Raw genomic sequence first — 19,917 nt, 5'->3', positions numbered from 1 at the left:
GAAAAATAAATAAATAAGCACCTACTGCTGGTGAAATGGACAGATACATAAATCTCTATGGTAGGGCTGCCTTATGTCTGGATTTTCCCAGACATTACCAGGATTTCAAAGGTGGAATGGATGTCTGGAGGGAAAAGACAAAAGACAGCATTTCTTTTTCACACTGTATAATCTAATTATGAATGTCCACATTGCTCCTAAATGACTTGAAGCCTCTTGCAAGCAACTATGCATGAGCTAGGCTGATACTAGTACATTCATTAATGTGGATGATTTTACAGCATCTGAACTAGGCCTTCAAAATAGATTGCCCCACTTCCTGCCCCACTCCCCCGTCTCACCCATTCTTCTGCCTCCCTTCAACCAAGCTCATTGTGAACATTTAAATAAGGAAGGCTTACAATGCAATCCTAGTCTACATAGAAGTATGTTCTGTTGAGATTGATGAGACTTACTTCCAGGTCTGGGTAGTGCATAGAATTTCAGCTTTAGAGGTTTTTCATAACTGTCACCAGGCCCTTTAAAAAGGTAAATTATTTTTCTCAGAACTTTTCTGAGAATCCGTCAGAAAGCTTCATCTGTAGCAGCTAAAAAACTCCAACTGATCTCAGAAAATGCATCTGAAGAGTAGCTCTTGTTTACATTCACTTTGTTTAGCAAAACCTTGTTCAACAGAGAGCTATAAATAATTCCAGACACTTGCAATTAGTGTTTGTTTCAGTGCCTGCACCTATGAAATTGCAATATTCATCACAAGGATGTACAAAGCCGTCCCTTGTTTTAGTACAAGGGACCATAAACTTTACAAAGCGGCGCTCTTTTCATGTAGCTTAATGTAACGCTTTTCAGACTGGTGAACACCGTATTTTACAATGCATTTTCATGAATCATTGCTCTGGGTCTTACCAGTTCCTGCGGAGTGGGGGGAATGCTTCCATTGGTTATCTAACTACTGTGTTCCATGAAAATATCTTCTTTTGCAGAATACAGTTTGTTATATACATATCATAGGCATCTAATTGTTTTTAAAGTCATGCTTGCTCAAAAGGTTTTGTCAGGGTTGGGCGCAAACCTCAGGCTCATAGGATATGCTTTGTTTTTCACTGGAACTCCAAGATCTAAGAAGCACAGCCAATTTAAAAGGCATATCATTGAAATGAAAGAACATGATTCTATGGAACATATTCCAACTATAGGAATTTTCCCCCCAGAACCAAAACTGTTCTGAACTCCAGGGCTGGCCCAAGACACTTTGACACCTGAGCAAACCACAAAATGACACATCTTCCCACAAAGGAAGAAAGGGTGGGTGTGTTAAGTATAATTGTTTAATTGCACACTGAAATGGAGAGTGCATGTATGTATATTGCTGAAGGGTTTAATGCTGGAAAATTCCATCAGAGTTTTCCTGAATATTGGCCTAGGGTAAAGATAAAGGGGACCCCTGACCATTAGGTCCAGTCATGACCGACTCTGGGGTTGCGGCGCTCATCTCTCTTTATTGACCAAGGGAGCTGGCGTACAGCTTCTGGGTCATGTGGCCAGCATGACTAAGCCGCTTCTGGTGAAGCAGAGCAGCGCACGGAAATGCTGTTTACCTTCCTGCTGAAGCGGTACCTATTTATCTACTTGCACTTTGACATGCTTTCGAACTGCTAGGTTGGCAGGAACAGGGACTGAGCAACGGGAGCTCGCCCCGTCACAGGGATTTGAACCGCCAACCTTCTGATCAGCAAGTCCTAGGCTCTGTGGTTTAACACACAGCACCACCCGCATCCCTAGGGTGCTGCTGGTTTATTCTGAGAAGTTTATTAAGAGAAGCAGGCCCATCCTGTTTCTGAAGCCAACAATATTCTGCTGGTCTTGCATCAGGGCTTTGGGGAGGGAGCTGGGAACATAGGAATCTGCCTTGTGCTGAGTCAGACCCATGGTCTATCTAGCTCGGTACTGTCCACATTAAGTGGCAGCAGCTCTCCAGGGTTTTGACCAAGTAGGCATTTCCAGCCCTACATAGAGATGTCAGGAATTGAACCTGGGACCTTTGACATGCAAAACAAATGTTCTACTGCTGATCCAAGGGGAGAGAAGAGAGAAGGGAAACTCACTAGGAAAGAGGGGCTGTTCTTATTATATGCACCATTTGGAAGTCAAAATCTAATACAGCGGCTTTTGAATTTTCCTGCTGGCCAATATTTACTGCATGCGTTTCCAGATCCACTATCCTTCTACCTGCTCTCAAACTCACTTTTTTTTTGGCATGCTTTCATTAACATTCCTCATTGTCTCTTTACTGGCATTAACATTTAAACAAGAAGTGGGACTTTTCTGCCTTCATTTCCAGAAAATAATGCTCAGAAGGCTATTTTCATATTTCTTTACAATTAAAAAGAAAATTGTGTCTGCTCAAATACAGTGATCTTTCCATACAAAATTGGCTGCTTGGCTTTCCTGAAAGTTGTTTGTAAAGCCCCTTTTAATTTAAGCATTTGAGATGGAAATCAGAGGAAAACAAAAACCCAGATGCAACACTTTTCTTTTCTACAATGAGCACTGATCTGAGCCAGCCTGCACTTGAAAAGTGTGTGGATGTGTATAATTATTATGCCAACCAAAGAGAAAAATAATAATCGTAAGATGTTAAAATACAAAATTACCCCAGATGCCCTTGTCTCTTTTTTTTCATCAGTTATTCAGGCTGAACAAGAAAATATGTACTCTTTATTTTAGGCTGAAAATACACTTTTAAAGAGTTGTCACTTGGAGTTAACCATGTTGCAGAAGCAGCAACAGCTCATGAAGTAGTTTGCTGGAAGTATAATAAAGGCAAAGTGTTGCTGATCATTGACTGGGGGCATGGGATCTAGTGCTGTTATCAGAGACCAGTGCTTTTTTCTGGGGGTACGCAGGAGTATGCATACCCCTAAACATTTTGTGAATCTTTGTACTTTTGTCCATTTACTTTATTTATTTTTCCTGATTTGAATTATAAAATGGTGATTTTTTTGAGTCAAAATGAGACAACCCCTAAACATTTTTAAAAGCAAAAAAGCACTGCCGGAGACCATCATGAAATAGCACTGTAACTACAGGCACAAGGAGATCTAAAACTGCTGAACTGCTCACAGAGCCAAGTGCCTCCTCCTAACACCCCAACAATTTCTCAAAAGATTTCTTCCCCTGCAAAGCAGGCTTCCATTTTCTTGCCCAATTCTTTGGGCACTTAAGGTTTCCCTTAGGATATCTGCAGGTTCTGAGCTTAGCATAGCATTGTGAGACGGCTAAAAGTAGTGTATGGTTTCTAGCCCGTCAACTCAGCAAACTCCCTGGCTGCCAATGCTTCTCGATATGAAAAAGCCCCATAAGAGAAGCTGCTATATCTTTCCCGAGCTTTAACTGAAGGGTGGGGGTTCTGGGCATGTCACTGGTGAGCTTGGTTTGATTTCTCAGGAAAGAAAAGGGGTGGGAGATCATGTTTTAACTTTCTGGAGAAACCAAGCTACTCAAAAGATTGGGAGCCTTCCGGATCTCCCTCAGCATGCATTGGTAATGGCACAGCCTGGCTCTGGAGCATGGAAGTCTGACCCAAATCTCCCTGGTTTGCCTTGTTATTCAGGGTACCCATAGAGGGCCTACATACCCTTACTAGATGTTCTGCTTCTCTCAAGCTCCCTCACAATATATAGTCCACTGATAAAAAGCTATACTCTCCACCACCCTTTTTCTTTTCCCCATTCCTAAAATCTGTCTGGTGGTGGCAACGAGAGGCTAATGGCAGGGCCATGTTGGGCAAGTGTTTCCAGTGGCAACATTGGATGAGCCAGTTGGATCACCTTAGAGGGCCACAGTCAAATAAATAAATACCAATTCCCACAGGAGGTGTGTTTTTTTAACAAGGGTAGTAGCAGTGTAGGATTTACAAGCTGCATTTTGAATAACTAAATTATATTTACCTCATGAGTCCATGAGAAGTTTGACACATTCTCCAAGAGGATGGGTTCGAATTACCCTGGTAGGTGAAACAGAAAGATGGCCTTGCCCTTTCTTCAAGTTTCAAGGCTTCAGCCACAACCATTGAAAAGGCACAGCTGCCTCTCTTTTCTCAGGGTTTCAGTTCTTTGGCTCAAGGAGCCCCCTCAGCAGATTTTAGTTATCTGTACAATATGTGTGGGTTTCACATGATGGTAGCTCCTCCGATGGGATTTCTGCCCCTCCCCCCCATCTACATCTTGGCATTTCAATATTAAATGAAGCACATACTTTAAATATGAATTTTCTCCTCCTGCTCCTGCTGCCAAACCGCCTACGGTGCTTTCCCCACAAGCCTTCAGTAATATTCCTTTATTCCTCTCTTTGACAGATAATCCCTTTGGAAAGTTTTGAAGATGTTTTTAATAGACTCAAGGACAATAAATGCTTCTTTCTACATTGCCTGATTAAGAGGATAAGAAGCCCCCAAACCTTTAAGTAGTCCGTTATATCCTTTGAACAGTAGTTTAAGTGTAGGGATGATTGTGCAGGTTCTCATGGGATGGCAAGACAGAGGAATGTCCTCCAGCATCATTTGGCAAATTAGCATCTCAGGGATAAGACTCAGCTAGAGTATCCCCCTTCAATACAATTCTTGTACTAGTGTACACAGCCCTGAATAACAAGCCCAGGATACCTTAAGGACCACCTTATCCTGTTCACTCCAAGTCAATCACTGAGACTATCAGGAGGAGCAGTTAGTGGTTCTCTATGGACCCGAAGCAGCAAGGAGTCAAGGCTTCAGTGTGGTTTTCCCAACTCTAGGGAACTTTCTCCCTCAAGAAGTTAGACGAGCACCGTCCCTACTGAGTTTCACGCACCTTGCCAAAACCGTCTTACCAGGTTGAATGTGTGCATGTGTGTGCAAAGTTGCTTGTCGACCTCGATATGCAATAATGATACTTATGAAACAGGATTGGTTAATAAAATAAAAATTCTTAATAGCATTTCTTTACAAAACAGAGTGATTTATAATAAGCAAGTTACAGATCAGGGCAGAATAATATTTCAAAAAACTGGACTGTATTACAAAGCATTTTTTTTCCAAACATCCATATCTCTTGGATTATTGCTGAAAGATACTAATCAATCTATTTCAGAAATCTCTAGACTAATTTACAAACATCCATAAAATAGTGAAAAAATTGCATGCTTTAGAAACCTGGTACATTTTCATGCCTCTGGACTAAAAAGATGAAGACGATAGCAAATGAAGAACGTTTTAAAGAGAGCTGGGTGATGTTTACAGAGTCTTTCCCTTGATTTTAGCCAATGCTTCAGGGTTGTTTTCTTTTCTCTCTGTTGATTTTTTAATTTCTGGTTTCATCCATGGAGGACTGTGTGACTTCTGTTAACAGATGGAGAAAAACGCAATCAGTGTTAAAATATTACAAGTGGGACTTGCAGCACAATGTTGCAAGGAATCTCCAACCTTCGGTACTTTCTTTTAAACACCTGCTGAAAACTTTCCTATTCTGCCAGCCCTATGCAGGCAATTAAGAGTACACCCCCCACAACGGTCTATTGTTTTTATTTTATTTTAGATTTCAACATGTTTTTTTAACTTTTTAGGATGTTATTGTTTGGTTTTATGTTTTTATATCGCTGTAAACCATGGTATATTTTTATGATGCAGCAGTATATACATATTTCTTTTTATAAATAAATGCAATAAAATGAATGAGTGAAATTTCCCTACCCCAAAAGAGAGTGGTAAAATTTCCTTTGGTAAGACCCAGGCTCCCTTGAAAGGAATGTAGCAAATCACTTGCCTTGCAAGGCTTTCAGAGCCTCAGCAACAGCAAGGGGGATTTTTCTGTTTCACTCCAGACCAGGAGAAGAGGAGAGAAATCTTGCTCACTGGCATTCCCTCCCCATTTCATCCACTAGGCTATTTTCAGGAACCCATGTGCACCTGCCATACATGATGTCAGATGTGGGACAGGTCTGCTCCCCTTCCTGGGGGACAGTATTGTGGAATGGGATCTGGGACCTCCCAGTGTCCCAGCTGTGGGCGGAGGGATGCCACCCATGTCATAGGGACTCCTGGCCATGTCACACACCCCGGCTGACCAATCAGAATGGCTAGGGGGCATGGCTGTTTGCTGTTTAAATGGTGGCATGGCTGGAGGGCGACCTCCTTTTGCCTCCCATTAACCTAAATATTTGTGTCCGTGTGTTTATTATTTAAGGGAACTGTGGGACCCGCGGCCTTGACATGCAAGTAATGGGTGGGAGAAATGAAGGGGGAAGGAAAAACAAACACCAGAAAGGGTGTTTAGGAAGACTTCAGCCTGTAACTTCAGGTGTAACTTCAGCCTGCAAAAAACATTTTTGTTTAGGTAAGCTTATCCAGACATGTAGAATGGTGACATGCTTTAATTTGGTTTTAGCTTATCATTGATTTTAATTATTTTTGAATGTTAATATACTGCAGCTGTTTTTAACTCTTTATTTTTACTGATAATTGTATTATTTAATCCTTGCTGCAAGCAGCTTTGAGGTTTCATTACAGTCAAGTAGTATGTAAATCTTGTGGAATAAATAGCTTGTAAACAGGAGTAATTCTCAATATCAGTGCTCACTGGAAGGGAACAGCTTTGCTACAGCAAACCTTATGCTTTCTAAGAAAATACATCCATCCTCTTAATTTTTACATCAGCAAGGTCAGAAGGCATTGGTAAAAAAATAATAATAAGAAGAAATCCATATAGCCTGTATTGATAGAACCAAGGTGTCCTGATGGGTAATGGAAGTTGAGGGAAATATAAAATATTTCCAAGATACAAAACATATAAATATTCTGGATCTTCCAAAGTATTGGAGATCTTTATATTATGTGCTATCTTTTCCAGGATCCATGCATTTTTATACCACATAATATTTGCCCTGTAAAGTCTCCCATGTTTGTGCTATAGATATTCTGACTGCTGCCAACAGCTTTGTTTTAAGTTCCTTAGAACGTAATCATTTATTATGACCAGCCCATATATTTAACAATGAAAGCAGTGAGGTCATTTGTACAGTAATCTTTATGCTAGTCAAAACCTCCTGATATACATTAGACCAGAAATCCTTTGCAAGTGGGCACTCTCATCACAGATGGAAACATGTTTCTCATGCGCCACATCCACGCCAACACACTAATGCCAGTCTTGGGGTCATAAGGACATCTGTTTTGGAGTGTGGTGCTGTCTATGAGATCTGTCAAATGATCATCCCTGGGTGTCATTTTTTGGAGTGCTTTCATTAATTACTGCACTCAGACATCTCTCGGAATGCAGATGTTTCAGAAATGAAAACAACTGAAGAAAACAAATCTTCACATTTTATAATTTGCTCAGTATTTATAGAGACAACAAGATTAGCACCTGCATATCTGGGTCTGTTTCTGCCACCTTTAGCTGAAGAGAGGTTGAATTGTTCTGGTTTCCTAAGCAAGTCTTGCCAACCTGAAAAGGGAAACCATGGGATCGTGATTCATCCAATCCATCATAATTTGTATCTCAGTCTAGTAGTATACAACAGAAAATAATGGTCCAAGTGTTTCTGAGCACATCAACTCCATATATTTTGTAACAGTTGAAGATTTGAATGCAAAGAGTTGGAAATGTATCTCGGAAAGATGCAGCTGGGTGGTGCTCTGGAGCACATTTTCAACAAATATGCAAATAAGAAATTCCCCTTCAAATATTACAGAACAGACATGAAAACATGCAGACCCATTATTTCCTGCAAAGGAGTCCTAATTCATAGCATTATCATTATGTCATAATTAAAATAATGGAAATTATCTGTGGCAAATAAACAGGAAAACTCTCAGAGAGGAACAGAGTGTTTAATTATTTTCTTTGCACACACACACAAAAATATTATCCACACACATTTATTCGTGTTATTTAATAAAAGTACATTCTTGTTTCTCTTGCTGAGATAAAGAGTGTTAATTGGCAATTAACCGCAGTGTGGAACTTCAACCGTATTAGAGATGCAGGGTAGCTGACTATTTCACATGTACAGTTTCATGTTCTATCTTTCTATGGGAAATCATTTGAATCTGAACCACACTTCCCCCAAGATATTTAGAATGTGTTCCTGGGGTGTAGCAAAATATCAAGAAGTTGTCATAAATAAGCAGCGACTTCCAAGACACCTAGTACCATCAATATTTTCAAAGACATGTAACATTTCATGCAACAGGACAATTTTATGCTAAGAAATACTTCCTGCATTCTTAATATAAATGTTCTAAATACTCCCCACTTAGGTCATAACTATATTAGTGGCAATAGTGGGAGAGAGGGGAGTTTGGAGGAGAAACAGGAAATAAGAAAGGAGAGGGGGATGGTGATTGTGAGAACAGGCCCTGAAATAGCGCTCTTTATAATATTACACTGTTTATAATAAGTTGGGAATTGCTCCTTGGGTTGCAAAATCAGTGTCACATGAAACAATGGCCATTAACTTTGATGGCATTTAGAGAAAATCATGGAGGATGACTTAAAACAGTGTTGGCATCCGACTGTCTTGGGAGACAATGGAATAGTGTGCCTTTGGGGTTAAAGTCAAACCACTGGACATTTATAGCACCTGCTGTGTCTATAGAGACAGATAAGGGAGAGACATGTTTTATTGCAGCTGGGGCAGAGGAAGGCATCCAGTTTTGCTGGTACAGGTGCACCATGGCATTTCTTTTTTCCTGCACCTCCCAGCAGTCATTCCTCCTCTGGTCACTGCTGTGGATACATGACCTGACACTCTGTCTCCAGGCACTGTGATTGTTAATGAGTTAATGGCTAATAGTAATAGTGACTTTACAGAGACTCTTAAGTCTGGAGTTCAAGAATTAGTTGTTAGTAGCAACAACAGGAGAGAGCTCTTGTCTTTATGTTGGCCACCGTGAGAAACAGAATGCTGAACCAGCTGAACTACTGCTTTGACCCACTAAGATTTGGCAGCATGTGACCCATAGATGAAACCCAACTGTCTGCCATCCAGTTAGATTGCTGTTGGCCACCACACAAGCAAAAGAACAAGGAAACTGCAGTCTTGCCTCCCATACTATTTTTATTTTTTTGTTACTGTAGGATCAACTTAACTTGAGTAATCTGCACAGAATACTTCCAACTGTTCACATGGGGTGTTCAAGAGAAAACAAAGTTTCAGTTTTCCAAAGTTCCTTGTTGTGAACTTCAACAGCCCATCTTCTTACAGAAGACAGCGTTCAAGACTGGACCACCAAGCAGCCCATCGGTCTATTTGCAGCAGAATCCTATGCGTGTGTACTCAGAAGTTGAGTCACAATGTGTACAGAAGCAAACAACCCAAATTACACACCTGCATTTCTTGCATGCAAGTGCTCCACTCCTTTGGATAGCAGTTTTTTGTGTCTTACACTGATAGATCAGGGATCTTTCATAGGGATTATAGTTCATGTGTTTTACAAAATATGGAACAATTAGGTAAATACTGAAACATGTTACAATGTAGGAAATAGATTTTTGTGTGTGGATGTAATTAAAAAAACCACATAGTTTTTACATAAAATGTTAGAAGTGAAGAACAGGATCCCTCCCACTCTCAGCATGATTTCTCATCTTGGCCCCTTTGGAGCTAGTTACTGTGGAGACAGGATACTATGCTGAACATACCACAATTCTCAAACCACCATGTCTTCCTCCTCCTCTCTCTTGCTATGAGTGCCTGGAGTATTGACAACCTGTCAGACACACCAGCTGCTTTTACTTATGAACAATAACAATAACCCCATCAGTGTCAATTGGCAGAGACAAAACCAAAATATAATGCCAACCCAGAGTTGCATGGTTTGTGAAGGAGTGATAGTTCCATCCAAAGTGGAGTGACTAACAGCCTTGTGTGCAATCGACTGTGCCATGAGCAATGTATCCTTTCACATATGGATAAGCATTTTTCTTCTTAGATGAGATATAAGGTTTATGAAGCAGGTCTTGATCTCATCCAAGTTAGGCTGCCACAGCCGCTACTGCTGAAGCTGCACATATATAATAATTCCTGCTGTTTTGGCTCATCCTTCCATTCTCAGACATCCTTCTGGCTCTCATCCATTGACAAGATCTATCCATCTTAGAGAACATCTGGTCTGATACTTCATGGATATAAGTTTCAAAACCCTTAAAATCAAATGATAAGAGTGGACAAGATATTCAACCAGGGCAGCTGGGTTGTGTTCTTTCATTCCCTCATCTAGGTAGTTTTGGTTGTAGGTGGACCAAAATGCCTTTCTCCATTCCATTGCCTTATCCACAGGCAGAGAAAATGGGAGAGGAATTTCAGAGAAAGATGGTGTAAAATAGGGTTAAAAGGGATTAAAAATTTCCCGACACAGTTTACTATTGATGTTCAAGGCAGCGGTACTCCTCCCAGTGGCCAAAAGCCACCATTTTTGTACTTCAGCATGTCCCTGGGAGCTGGAAGCTCAGGATTCAGAATTGTGCACAAAGGCTACAAAAATAAGATAAGCTTCTTCTTCTTCTTTGGCGATCACTCATAGCCGAGTAAGAGTGTCTTCCATAAACACGGTTTTAACAATGAGTTCATAAGTGACTATAGAGGCCAACTCTGGATCCACACATCCTTCCACAGTGGGGACATTGGTTTCCAGGTGGGAGTTGATCACGGTGTGGATTTGCCAAGCGTGCCTTCCTCTCAGCACATTTCTCCCTTGCGTCCTGAGTTTGAGTGTCTTCAAAGCCCATGACACTTTTGGTAAAGGCTGTTCTCCAACTGGAGCGCTCGCAGGCCAGTGTTTCCCAGTTGTCAGTGTTTATACTAATTTTTTTTAGATTTGCCTTGAGACAGTATTTAAACCTCTTTTGTTGACCATCAGCATCACGCTTTGCATTTTTAAGTTCGGAATAGAGTAGTTGCTTTGGAAGATTATCATCAGGCATCTGCACAACATGACTAGTCCAACAAAGTTGATGTTGAAGAATCATTGCTTCAACACTGGTGATCTTTGCTTCTTCCAGTACACTGATATTAGTTCGCCTGTCTTCCCAAGTGATGTGTAAATTTTTTTGGAGACACCGTTGATGGAATCTTTCAAGGGGCTGGAGATGGCATTTATAAGTGGCCATGTTTCACAAGCATATAGTAAGGTTGGTAGTACGATAGCTTTGTAAACAAGCATTTTGGTTTCCTTGCAAATGTCCCAGTCCTCAAACACTCTGCACTTCAACCGGGAGAAAGCCGCACTCGCAGAGCTCAGGTGATGCTGGATTTCGGCATCAATGTTGGCCCCCAAAGGAGTCCCTTCAAAGTTCCCTTTTCCAGTGTAGACCTCCAAGGTGTCTTGGACATAGCTTATCACTTTCCTTTGTACAATAAAGCAGTTTCTCCTAATTTGCTGGTAGAGGCATGGATCAGTTTCATTCCATGGATTAGGTTCACTTGCCATGGATAACTGAGAATACAAGGCTAAAACTGTAAACTCTGTGAAAACCCATGCCCTGAATCTGACCCATTAAGCCACTTTTGGTGCCTACCGCCCCCACTTCCATTTTGCATTAGCCAGTTTAGAATCATCAGTGACATCCAAAATCACATCCAATATCACATCCACTTTGATTTTGGGCAATCACAGCGGGCTAAATGGAAGTCCCTTGCATAAGCAAAATGATGCCATTGGGTGTCACCCTCTGTACATACCCTTGAATGTCATTACTTTTAACCATGCCCAAGAAGGGGATATTAGCAACTGGCCAGTACAGTAGTTACTTAGATATTCCAAATCCAGAGAGGGTTTATTGTGGAGTGATATTACCACTGCCTCGTTCAAGCAAGCAGGCAAGGCCACCCACTCTCGCAAGGAGGCATTAGTCACCTTCCTGGCACAGCCAGTTGTCCCCTCCTTGCTAGTTTTATCAGCCAAGAGGGGCAAGAGTACAGAGCATATGTGATTTACCTAATCAATCCACCTCATCCACATCCTTGAGCCTTAGTAACTGAAACTCATCCAACACAACAGGACTAGACAGTGATCTGGACACCCCATGAGATTCATTTGCTGCGACAGCAGAGTCAAAACATGGTTTTATTATAGTTCAAGAAATATGTTCAATAGATATTGAAGTAACTGCCGGTCAGCATTTAGCCAAATACCAAGAATTAGCACAAATTAAGTCAAAGCTGCATGATTATTTAATTCCAACAGTTATATTGCAGCATTTTACTGGGTGTGGGTGTATATTATAGCAATTCAGAGAATGAATAAGGTAAGCATCTTACAGGCTACTGATAATTACTACTGTGTAGTATCAGGAAAGTGATTTAACAGAACAATCAGGCTATACATTTCTAAGGCCAAATAAGGGGACTTTGAAAGACAATTTTACTAAGGTATTATTCATTACTTTTGGAGGGCAGCTCTATTGCTGGAACACCTGAACAAAACAAAAGGACTCATAAATGTGTCTTTGTATTATTAAAACAATAGATTTTGGGAATCTAAAAGGGTCTATTCCATGAATGTAGTAGCTTTAATATAATGAATATGGACTTATTACATGCTGATTATACAAATGACATTGCCTCAAGGCCTCACCCATATTTAATGTGCTGGCATTTTAGGTCATCTTATAACTTTTTCTCTCTCTCTTTTACTGGACTGTGTACTCACTTCCCTGTGTGTATAGAAGCCAGCACACCATAAAACCCTGCTTCAAACATGCACAAAAAGCTTCAGGCAGCAGTATTGCAATGCTTCTCTGAAAGAAAGAACACAGAATTACATATTCAATAAAGATAGGGCATTGCACTACTGGTGCTGAACTACAGCTGGTAAGTATCACCCCAATACTGATTTTACAAATACAGTATTGTTGTGAACAGGGATTTTCAAAGGCTTATTTGAGTTGATGAGGAGGTGAGAGTTTGTTTCAAATTAGTCCTAATATAAATGAGATTACCCAGCAAAAGCAAGCTCACACCTCTCACTGAGTTTGTATACATACTTAAGGTACATATATAAGAGGCTCATTTACAGTTATATTTTGGGAATGATTCATGTTCTTATGTCGCTGCATTGTTTTACACTTTCTGCATGTCCCGTGATCATATTATAAAGTAGTTGTGTTCCATGTTGTAAATTGAACACTGCTAGGAATAGTTTTTTTAAAAAAATTCCAGTTCATTTCTTATCAATAAATATTTTTTTTTGCTGTGGCGTGTGCACATTTTTATTCTGAAAAAAGTTTGAGAACCACTAGTGTAGACTCTACTGAGCTAGATGGACCAATGGTCTGACTTGGTGCATGATAGATTCCTATGTTCTTATGATAAAGGCTTTTTGCCACAATTTCCCATGTAGAGACAGACTTTCAGTTGAATGAAAATGATGAATCATTTATTTAATTTTTTAGAAAATGAAAATGTACTGAATCAGGGCAATACCAGAACTCAGAATTACAATTGCATTCAAACACAATATCTCATCGGACTTCCGGGTTGGCGCCATCGTCTAATGGCGGATTCCCTCCGAGCTCCGGAGGGAATCGGCTCAACAGGGGTCGGGTTCTGCCGCGGCGGCGACGCGAGGACCCTCAGAAACCACAGGCGCTGAAGCCTGTGGACTTGGTGACTCGGCGGGCACCATTTGCGCCCCCCCGACCCGCAAAGGAGCCTTTTTAAAGGCTCTGGAATGGGGGACGGAGAGCGGCGTGGTGCTGTGAGTCGACTGCTTCCCCTGCTGAGTGAAGCTGCATGCCATGGACGGAGAGCGCTAACTTCTTCCTTTGAACATTCGGATTAAAAGTAACGACCCGTGAGTAACGCGGGTCTTTTATCTTTGGGAATTAGGCACGAACGGGCAAGGTGTTAAAAGGAAGTCTGCCTACCCGCCTTGTAAACATCATAAAGCAAGGATTTTATTACTAAGGTTGTGAGAATACCTTTCTTCTTTGTGGAGAAAAGCAATTAACTTTACGTTGGGGCAATTTAAGTGATTGTGCTGGAGGATAAGAGCTAACATTGAGAAAGGAATTCACCCCTCCCCCAAGACCCGGGAGCGATCAGTGAGAGAGCCTGCGGAAGAGGTATAAAGACTTTGACAGCTGTCAAACGAGCTGTCAAAGTTGGAAGAAAAGGGAAACTCTGTTTTTGCTGACTTTGCTGGTCATATTCGCTACAATTTGGCAACAAATTGTTAAAATAAAGAAGGAAAGGTTAACTTGGCTTTTGGGTGGGAATTGGAAGACATTAAGTAACTAGAATCCCTCTAGAGGGGGTTCAGGACATTACAAAAATGGCTGTAAGTGGAAAAATACTGGCTGAACTGGAAAAGACCTTCACGCTCCTGGGAAAACTGCAGGAACAGATGGATGTTTTGACTGTGAATGTTACAATAATGAAGGGAACAGTAAATAAAGTTGCTGAGCCTGGAAGAGATATGATTCAAGTTCCTGCAGATGAACAGGGAAGTGTTGTTATTGATCTAAAAATCCTTACAGCCAAACAAGAAAAGGAATTTGAGTCATCTGAGGATGTGTTTAAAGAGGAACATGAGGATCTGAAGGAAAAAGATGGAGGTGCTGTGATGTCGCAGATGATCAAGGAGAGCCAGAGGCCTGTTAAGTTGGACACAAAGGAAAATAAGAACAGGATGATGAAAATTTGGTTTGAAGTGAAGAATGGAAATTGGAGAGATCTCCTCATATGGAGATCTGAAGACATATGGAATACAAATTTGGCTAATGTGGAATTTGGAGCCTTTGGGACATTTGGACTTACGAGAAGTAAGAAACAAGATCTTGGCTCCATTGTTAAATATGGAGGTCTGGCTGGAAGAAATATGGACCTTATTGGAACAGAGCCTCTTCGAGATTCGGAATCTAAAATAAAGGACTATCAAAAAAACCGGCAGAGAGAAATTGTGAGAGAGTTGAGTGCCTCAGACGTGAGGTCGCCAGGCTGATTGCAGATGGACTGATGGACTTTGGTTGGGGTTCGAAACCGGGAAAGGGGGTGGTAGGGCTTCGGGAATCCAAAGGGTGTACAAATACATTTTGTTTTAATTAAGTTGGTTTTGCCACTAACATAAAAATGGGGATTTTGGGGAAGGGATCTGGGGCCGACCTTAGAAAAAGATTGTTAAGAATAAGTGTTGATGTATAAAGATTGAGGTTTTTAAGTTAAATTGGGTTAATTAAATTGATGGGGTGAATTTAGGAAAAGTATTTTAAGAATAAGTTTTGAAATATAAAGATTGAGGTTTATAAGTTAAAATTGGTTAATTAAAATGAATCAGAGAAAATAAGGTAAAGTGTGGGGACAAAAATTTGCTGAGCTAAAAATTGGAATTGGAATACAAGAAGGGCAGGTGTGGGGAAATTTGGAATTTGGATATGGAAAGTAAGTAATGTAAACTTTTTCAATTGTTGCTTTTTCTTTTTCTTTCTTCTTTCTTTTTTCTTTTTTGTCTTTCTTTTTTATTTTTTGAAAATTTCAATAAATATATTTTTTTTAAAAAACAAACACAATATCTCATCTTGCTTTCGTGAGGAAAAGGCAGATGCATTCTACTCATGTGTTTCCCTGGTGTGTGAAGGGAAAAGGATGTGGTGAGCAGCTATGCCCTTGATGCCATGCATGTGCAAAGAATTTCTTTCTGAAGATGTGAGGGCTGTGTGTGGAAACACAAGGAGGTGGGGTTATTGGGATGTAACCATATGCCAACAATGAGATGTGTTTACTTGGCCTCGGCACATTTCTTCCTTGTGCACCAGGTGAAGGCATGAGTAAACATTTTTAAAGGGCCTTAATTTATTAGGTCTGGTGTAAAAAAATGACATGGAGCTACAGTGACTCCATATCCCATTACTCTCTCCAGGGCCGGATTTAGGTTTCATGAGGCCCTAAGCTACTGAAGGTAATGGGGCCCTTCATATGTCCAGCTGTCCTTTGTCAACAACAAATTGTCGCTGTTTTTTGTGTTGAATATATGATAATTTAGTGACCTAATAGGTATCTAAAGCCATTTGCACATGCACAATGTAGGCACCCTATATATAGAAATGAGCAAACCAGTGATATTTTAGGGAGCAGGCTAGCAGGCGGGGCCCATTACTTACATCATAGACGCCTACACAACACAAAACACTGTTGCTGTATGTAGGTTTTGTTTTATTTGTTTTTTATCTTATATTTTGGAAATGCACATCCAGGGTTTTTTTCCTTTAATTTTTTTTGGGGGGGGCCCCAAGAGAATGGGACCCTGAGCTATAGCTTGTTTAGCTTATACGTAAATCCAGCACTGGCTCTCTTCTTGTAATGTCTAATACAAACAGAATGTGGTTGGACAACAACATGAGGGGCAACTCCCCAACAACCTCTCTGGTTGCTGGGCAGCCAAAAGGTGCTGAAGTCACACCATGCACCGTACAGTGGTACCTCAGGTTACATACGCTTCAGGTTACATACGCTTCAGGTTACAGACCCCGCTAACCCAGAAATAGTGCTTCAGGTTAAGAACTTTGCTTCAGGATGAGAACAGAAATCGTGCTCCGGTGGCGCGGCAGCAGCGGGAGGCCCCATTAGCTAAAGTGGTGCTTCAGGTTAAGAACAGTTTCAGGTTAAGTATGGACCTCCGGAACGAATTAAGTACTTAACCCGAGGTACCACTGTATGTGTTTGATGTTATAAAGAAAAGAAAAAATGGAGTAACAGCAATAGCTCTGTGTGTCTTATAAGATAACCCTTTGTGAAAGTAATGATCCTCCATCAGGCTTCATCTCTTTCGTAAGGGCATCCAGGCTTGAAGAAAATATAGCTGCAAAAGTTCGTTTAAACTCTTCTTGCCTATGTGCACTCTTTGGGATTTATAGGGTGAGTTTGCACTTTTTCTGTCACAGAATTTCAATGTGGACTTTCAATCTCTATAGCATGGTACGAAATGAAATTCCATAACACTGCTTGGAAGATTAAGGCCATGATCTCTGGATAATCATCTTGCTTCTCTTACTTAATATCTACCTGCAAGTCCAAGTTGCTCAACAAATGTTTCAGAGTCAATGTTGAAAATGGGGCGATATATTTTCATGTGGCTGTTCTTATTAGCTCTACGTGGAGTGACAGACAAATAAAGTATGTGGGAGTTAGGGCAGAGAGGATAGCAAAGATGGATGAGTCTGTATACCCGAGAGGCCATTGTATTAAGCAAGGAGGATACAATTCAGTGGAGATGCAATGGTTGACATGAAATTATCTTTGGAATGGCTGCTCTTGAGAAGGGAGGAATTATGTTATTTTAAGAACCAAGGTACTGAGTTATATTGCACAGTAGGGAGAAGCAACAACACTCCATTATATGCAATATTAAGGCATTTAACTAGGATAATTTAAAACCAAAAAAATGAAGTAATCTGAAAACAAGCCATTCCTTCCCTCAAGAGTTAAAAAAAGAAGTTACATCTCTGGGTTACAGTATGAGATAGATTAGTGACAGCACAAATGAATTTAATATTACCAAGGCCACAGCCCTTTCCTTTTTCATCGAGGCAGCAATTTTGTTTTTCCTAAAGTTCACCTTAAAGGGGGGGGGGAGTGGCTGCTTATGCTATCAGAGGCCACATTCTCCTGTATAATGAAATTATTCTCCTCCCCTGAAAGAAACGTGAGAATTTAAAATGCATATTTTATGGCAAAACATTTCCAAATACTCTTTGTCATATTGTGCCATAATAGTTGCATGTCTATAGATTGAATATACTGCCTTTGTATTTTTATTGCACGCAAAATATCCATTTATAGCCTAATTAGAAAGTGGAGTTCATCATTTTTAGATTCATCTTCATTTTGTTTTACGCTGGTTTTAAGGTATATGCTTGTTTCTTGGTGTAAGTCCTATGAATTTCTTTTGTAAAGGAAAAAGAAAAGTGATAAATAAATAAATAAATAAATCTGTCCCAATGTTGAAAAGACTTTCTGCATACTTATGCAAATCAGGGTGGAATCAACACACATATAAAAACCGTACTGAAAATGCTTTTTTAAAAAGCATTTTTAAAAATACATTGAATTTTCTATAAGGCTCGCCATCGCCATCAAGTGTCACATTGTATATTGCATTTAAAACACACTTAAAACATCTTATTTGCAGCTGTATAGCTGAATCCTAAGTTATGATGAGCAGACTTTGTTCAGGAGCAGTCCCATTTTTCCCCTCTCTCTGTTTTCCTCTCTCTGTTTTTTTCCTCTCTTTTATGGCTTGATTAAAGTCCCTGGTTGAAATGAAGAACCAGCTAATCTACTTCTTTGTAGACTGTGAATTTTTAAAAACTATCCATCCATCTATCCCTCCATCCCCATAGAAAACACCAAAACATTCAATTAAGGTAGCATTCATCAGAGTTCTAAATTACAGAGGACCAGCAGCAGATCAAATATCAAAATCCTTTTTCTCTGTACTCTCAGCAATACTGGCTTTCAAAAGGCTAGTTCTGGCAATGAAGTAACAGGAAGCTTATACACTGCATATATGTTTCACTTATGGAAGAAATATGACCAGAACTAAATAATTGGACCTCAAATTAACAAAGTCATATTATCAAACTGGACATTTTACAGATAGCTAACTTTCCCCAAACTCAGATTTTAATTAATCCAGTTTTAAAATATCTGTAATATGGAGCTTTGCAAGGCCAAGGGCAGCCTGAGCAGACAAATTACAGATGCTTGATAAATGGAGCTAATTGGTGTTGCATCTTTATAATGTCACGATCCTTTAAGTCATTTCTGTGTAGACTCTGCACTGTAGAGCTCTCTTTTGTATCTATGAAATACAACATAATAATTAGAATTTATCCTTGTGGGGGAAGGGGCGGGGGTGGAGAAATGATCTATTTCATTAAATGTATTTCTGCTTCCTGCTTCCCCTTTGTAACATCTTCTTCTCCCTGAACCCAGTTAGTAAATGCCATGGATTGTGGACAGGCAAGTAAAAGTTCTATCAGCCATGCTTTACTGAAATGTCAGATTTGTCCTTACTTGCATTTTTTATATGGGGGAACAACACTGTCTTGACTAATGCTTACATTTTGTTGTTGTTTACTGAATCAAATGTCAGTAAAAGGAAAGGTTTGGATGGGCAAAAGCAATGATGTTGACAGTTTATGACTACCAAGTGACTGTTAAGGAAAAGTAAGTTTATTTATTTCTGTGTTTCCAAATGAAATATGTATGCTTATGATGCAATGATCATCCTCTTTATGCAGCCACTAGAAAGAGAAAGAAGTGAGGAAATTGTGAAGTGAGATATTAAACTACCTAGGACAATCAGAGGCATGGCTCCTGCCTTAACACATTACTCCTTCTTGATCAGTTTAGCATGCTGTTTGATCAGAAAAAGTACCTGGATGCGAAAACTCAAGTGATGAAATATGCAGCTTGATCAGTAAAGTATGTAGCAATTCAGCAAGTTCCAGTAGGTAGCTCAGCCAGTGAATTATACAGCAAAGCTAGGGAAGTACCCAGCTGGGAGCATAAATTATGAAAGTGGCTCAGTCAAGTATGCATCTTCATTAAAAGAATTTGGGAGGAAAAAATAAAATAGTAAAATTCAGCATGTCTCTTGGCTATTAAGTTATGCAAGTGGATATGCAAACGGCAACAATGGGACTATAAAGGTATTCAGCTAAATCAATGAAGCAAGACTCTGCTTAAGAAAACGGCACACTGCAGACCTGCCTGGTCTCATGCAACTTGTTTATTATGGTCGATGAAAATGGAGCAGGTCTAAATTATAAGGATTCCATAGGCTCATTAGAAGCTGGGAATGTATTTTTTCCAGCTTGAAAGAAAAATGAAAAACAGAATAGGGCTCATTTACAATCTTCTCATGCCACCTAGAAGTTACAT

General features: G+C 40.1%; 1 protein-coding gene across 4 annotated transcripts in view; it reads right to left on the bottom strand.

Annotated features, from left to right (window-relative positions):
• Positions 1-4,942: 4,942 nt before the first annotated feature.
• LUZP2 (leucine zipper protein 2) overlaps positions 4,943-19,917 on the bottom strand; it is a 287,595-nt gene continuing 272,620 nt past the window's right edge. For all 4 annotated transcript variants that reach the window (XM_053389373.1, XM_053389393.1, XM_053389383.1 and 1 more), the window contains 2 exons: positions 7,398-7,478; positions 4,943-5,374 (listed from right to left, as the gene is read on the bottom strand). In XM_053389373.1, the coding sequence (XP_053245348.1) occupies positions 5,270-5,374; positions 7,398-7,478 (186 nt within the window). In that variant the 3' untranslated portion in view covers positions 4,943-5,269. The remainder of the gene's footprint in view (positions 5,375-7,397; positions 7,479-19,917) is intronic.

Source organism: Podarcis raffonei, chromosome 1, assembly GCF_027172205.1.
Source record: "Podarcis raffonei isolate rPodRaf1 chromosome 1, rPodRaf1.pri, whole genome shotgun sequence".
Lineage (NCBI taxonomy): Eukaryota > Metazoa > Chordata > Lepidosauria > Squamata > Lacertidae > Podarcis > Podarcis raffonei.
Note: the sequence above shows the minus strand (reverse complement) of the source record. Positions and strands in the feature narration are given on the sequence as shown.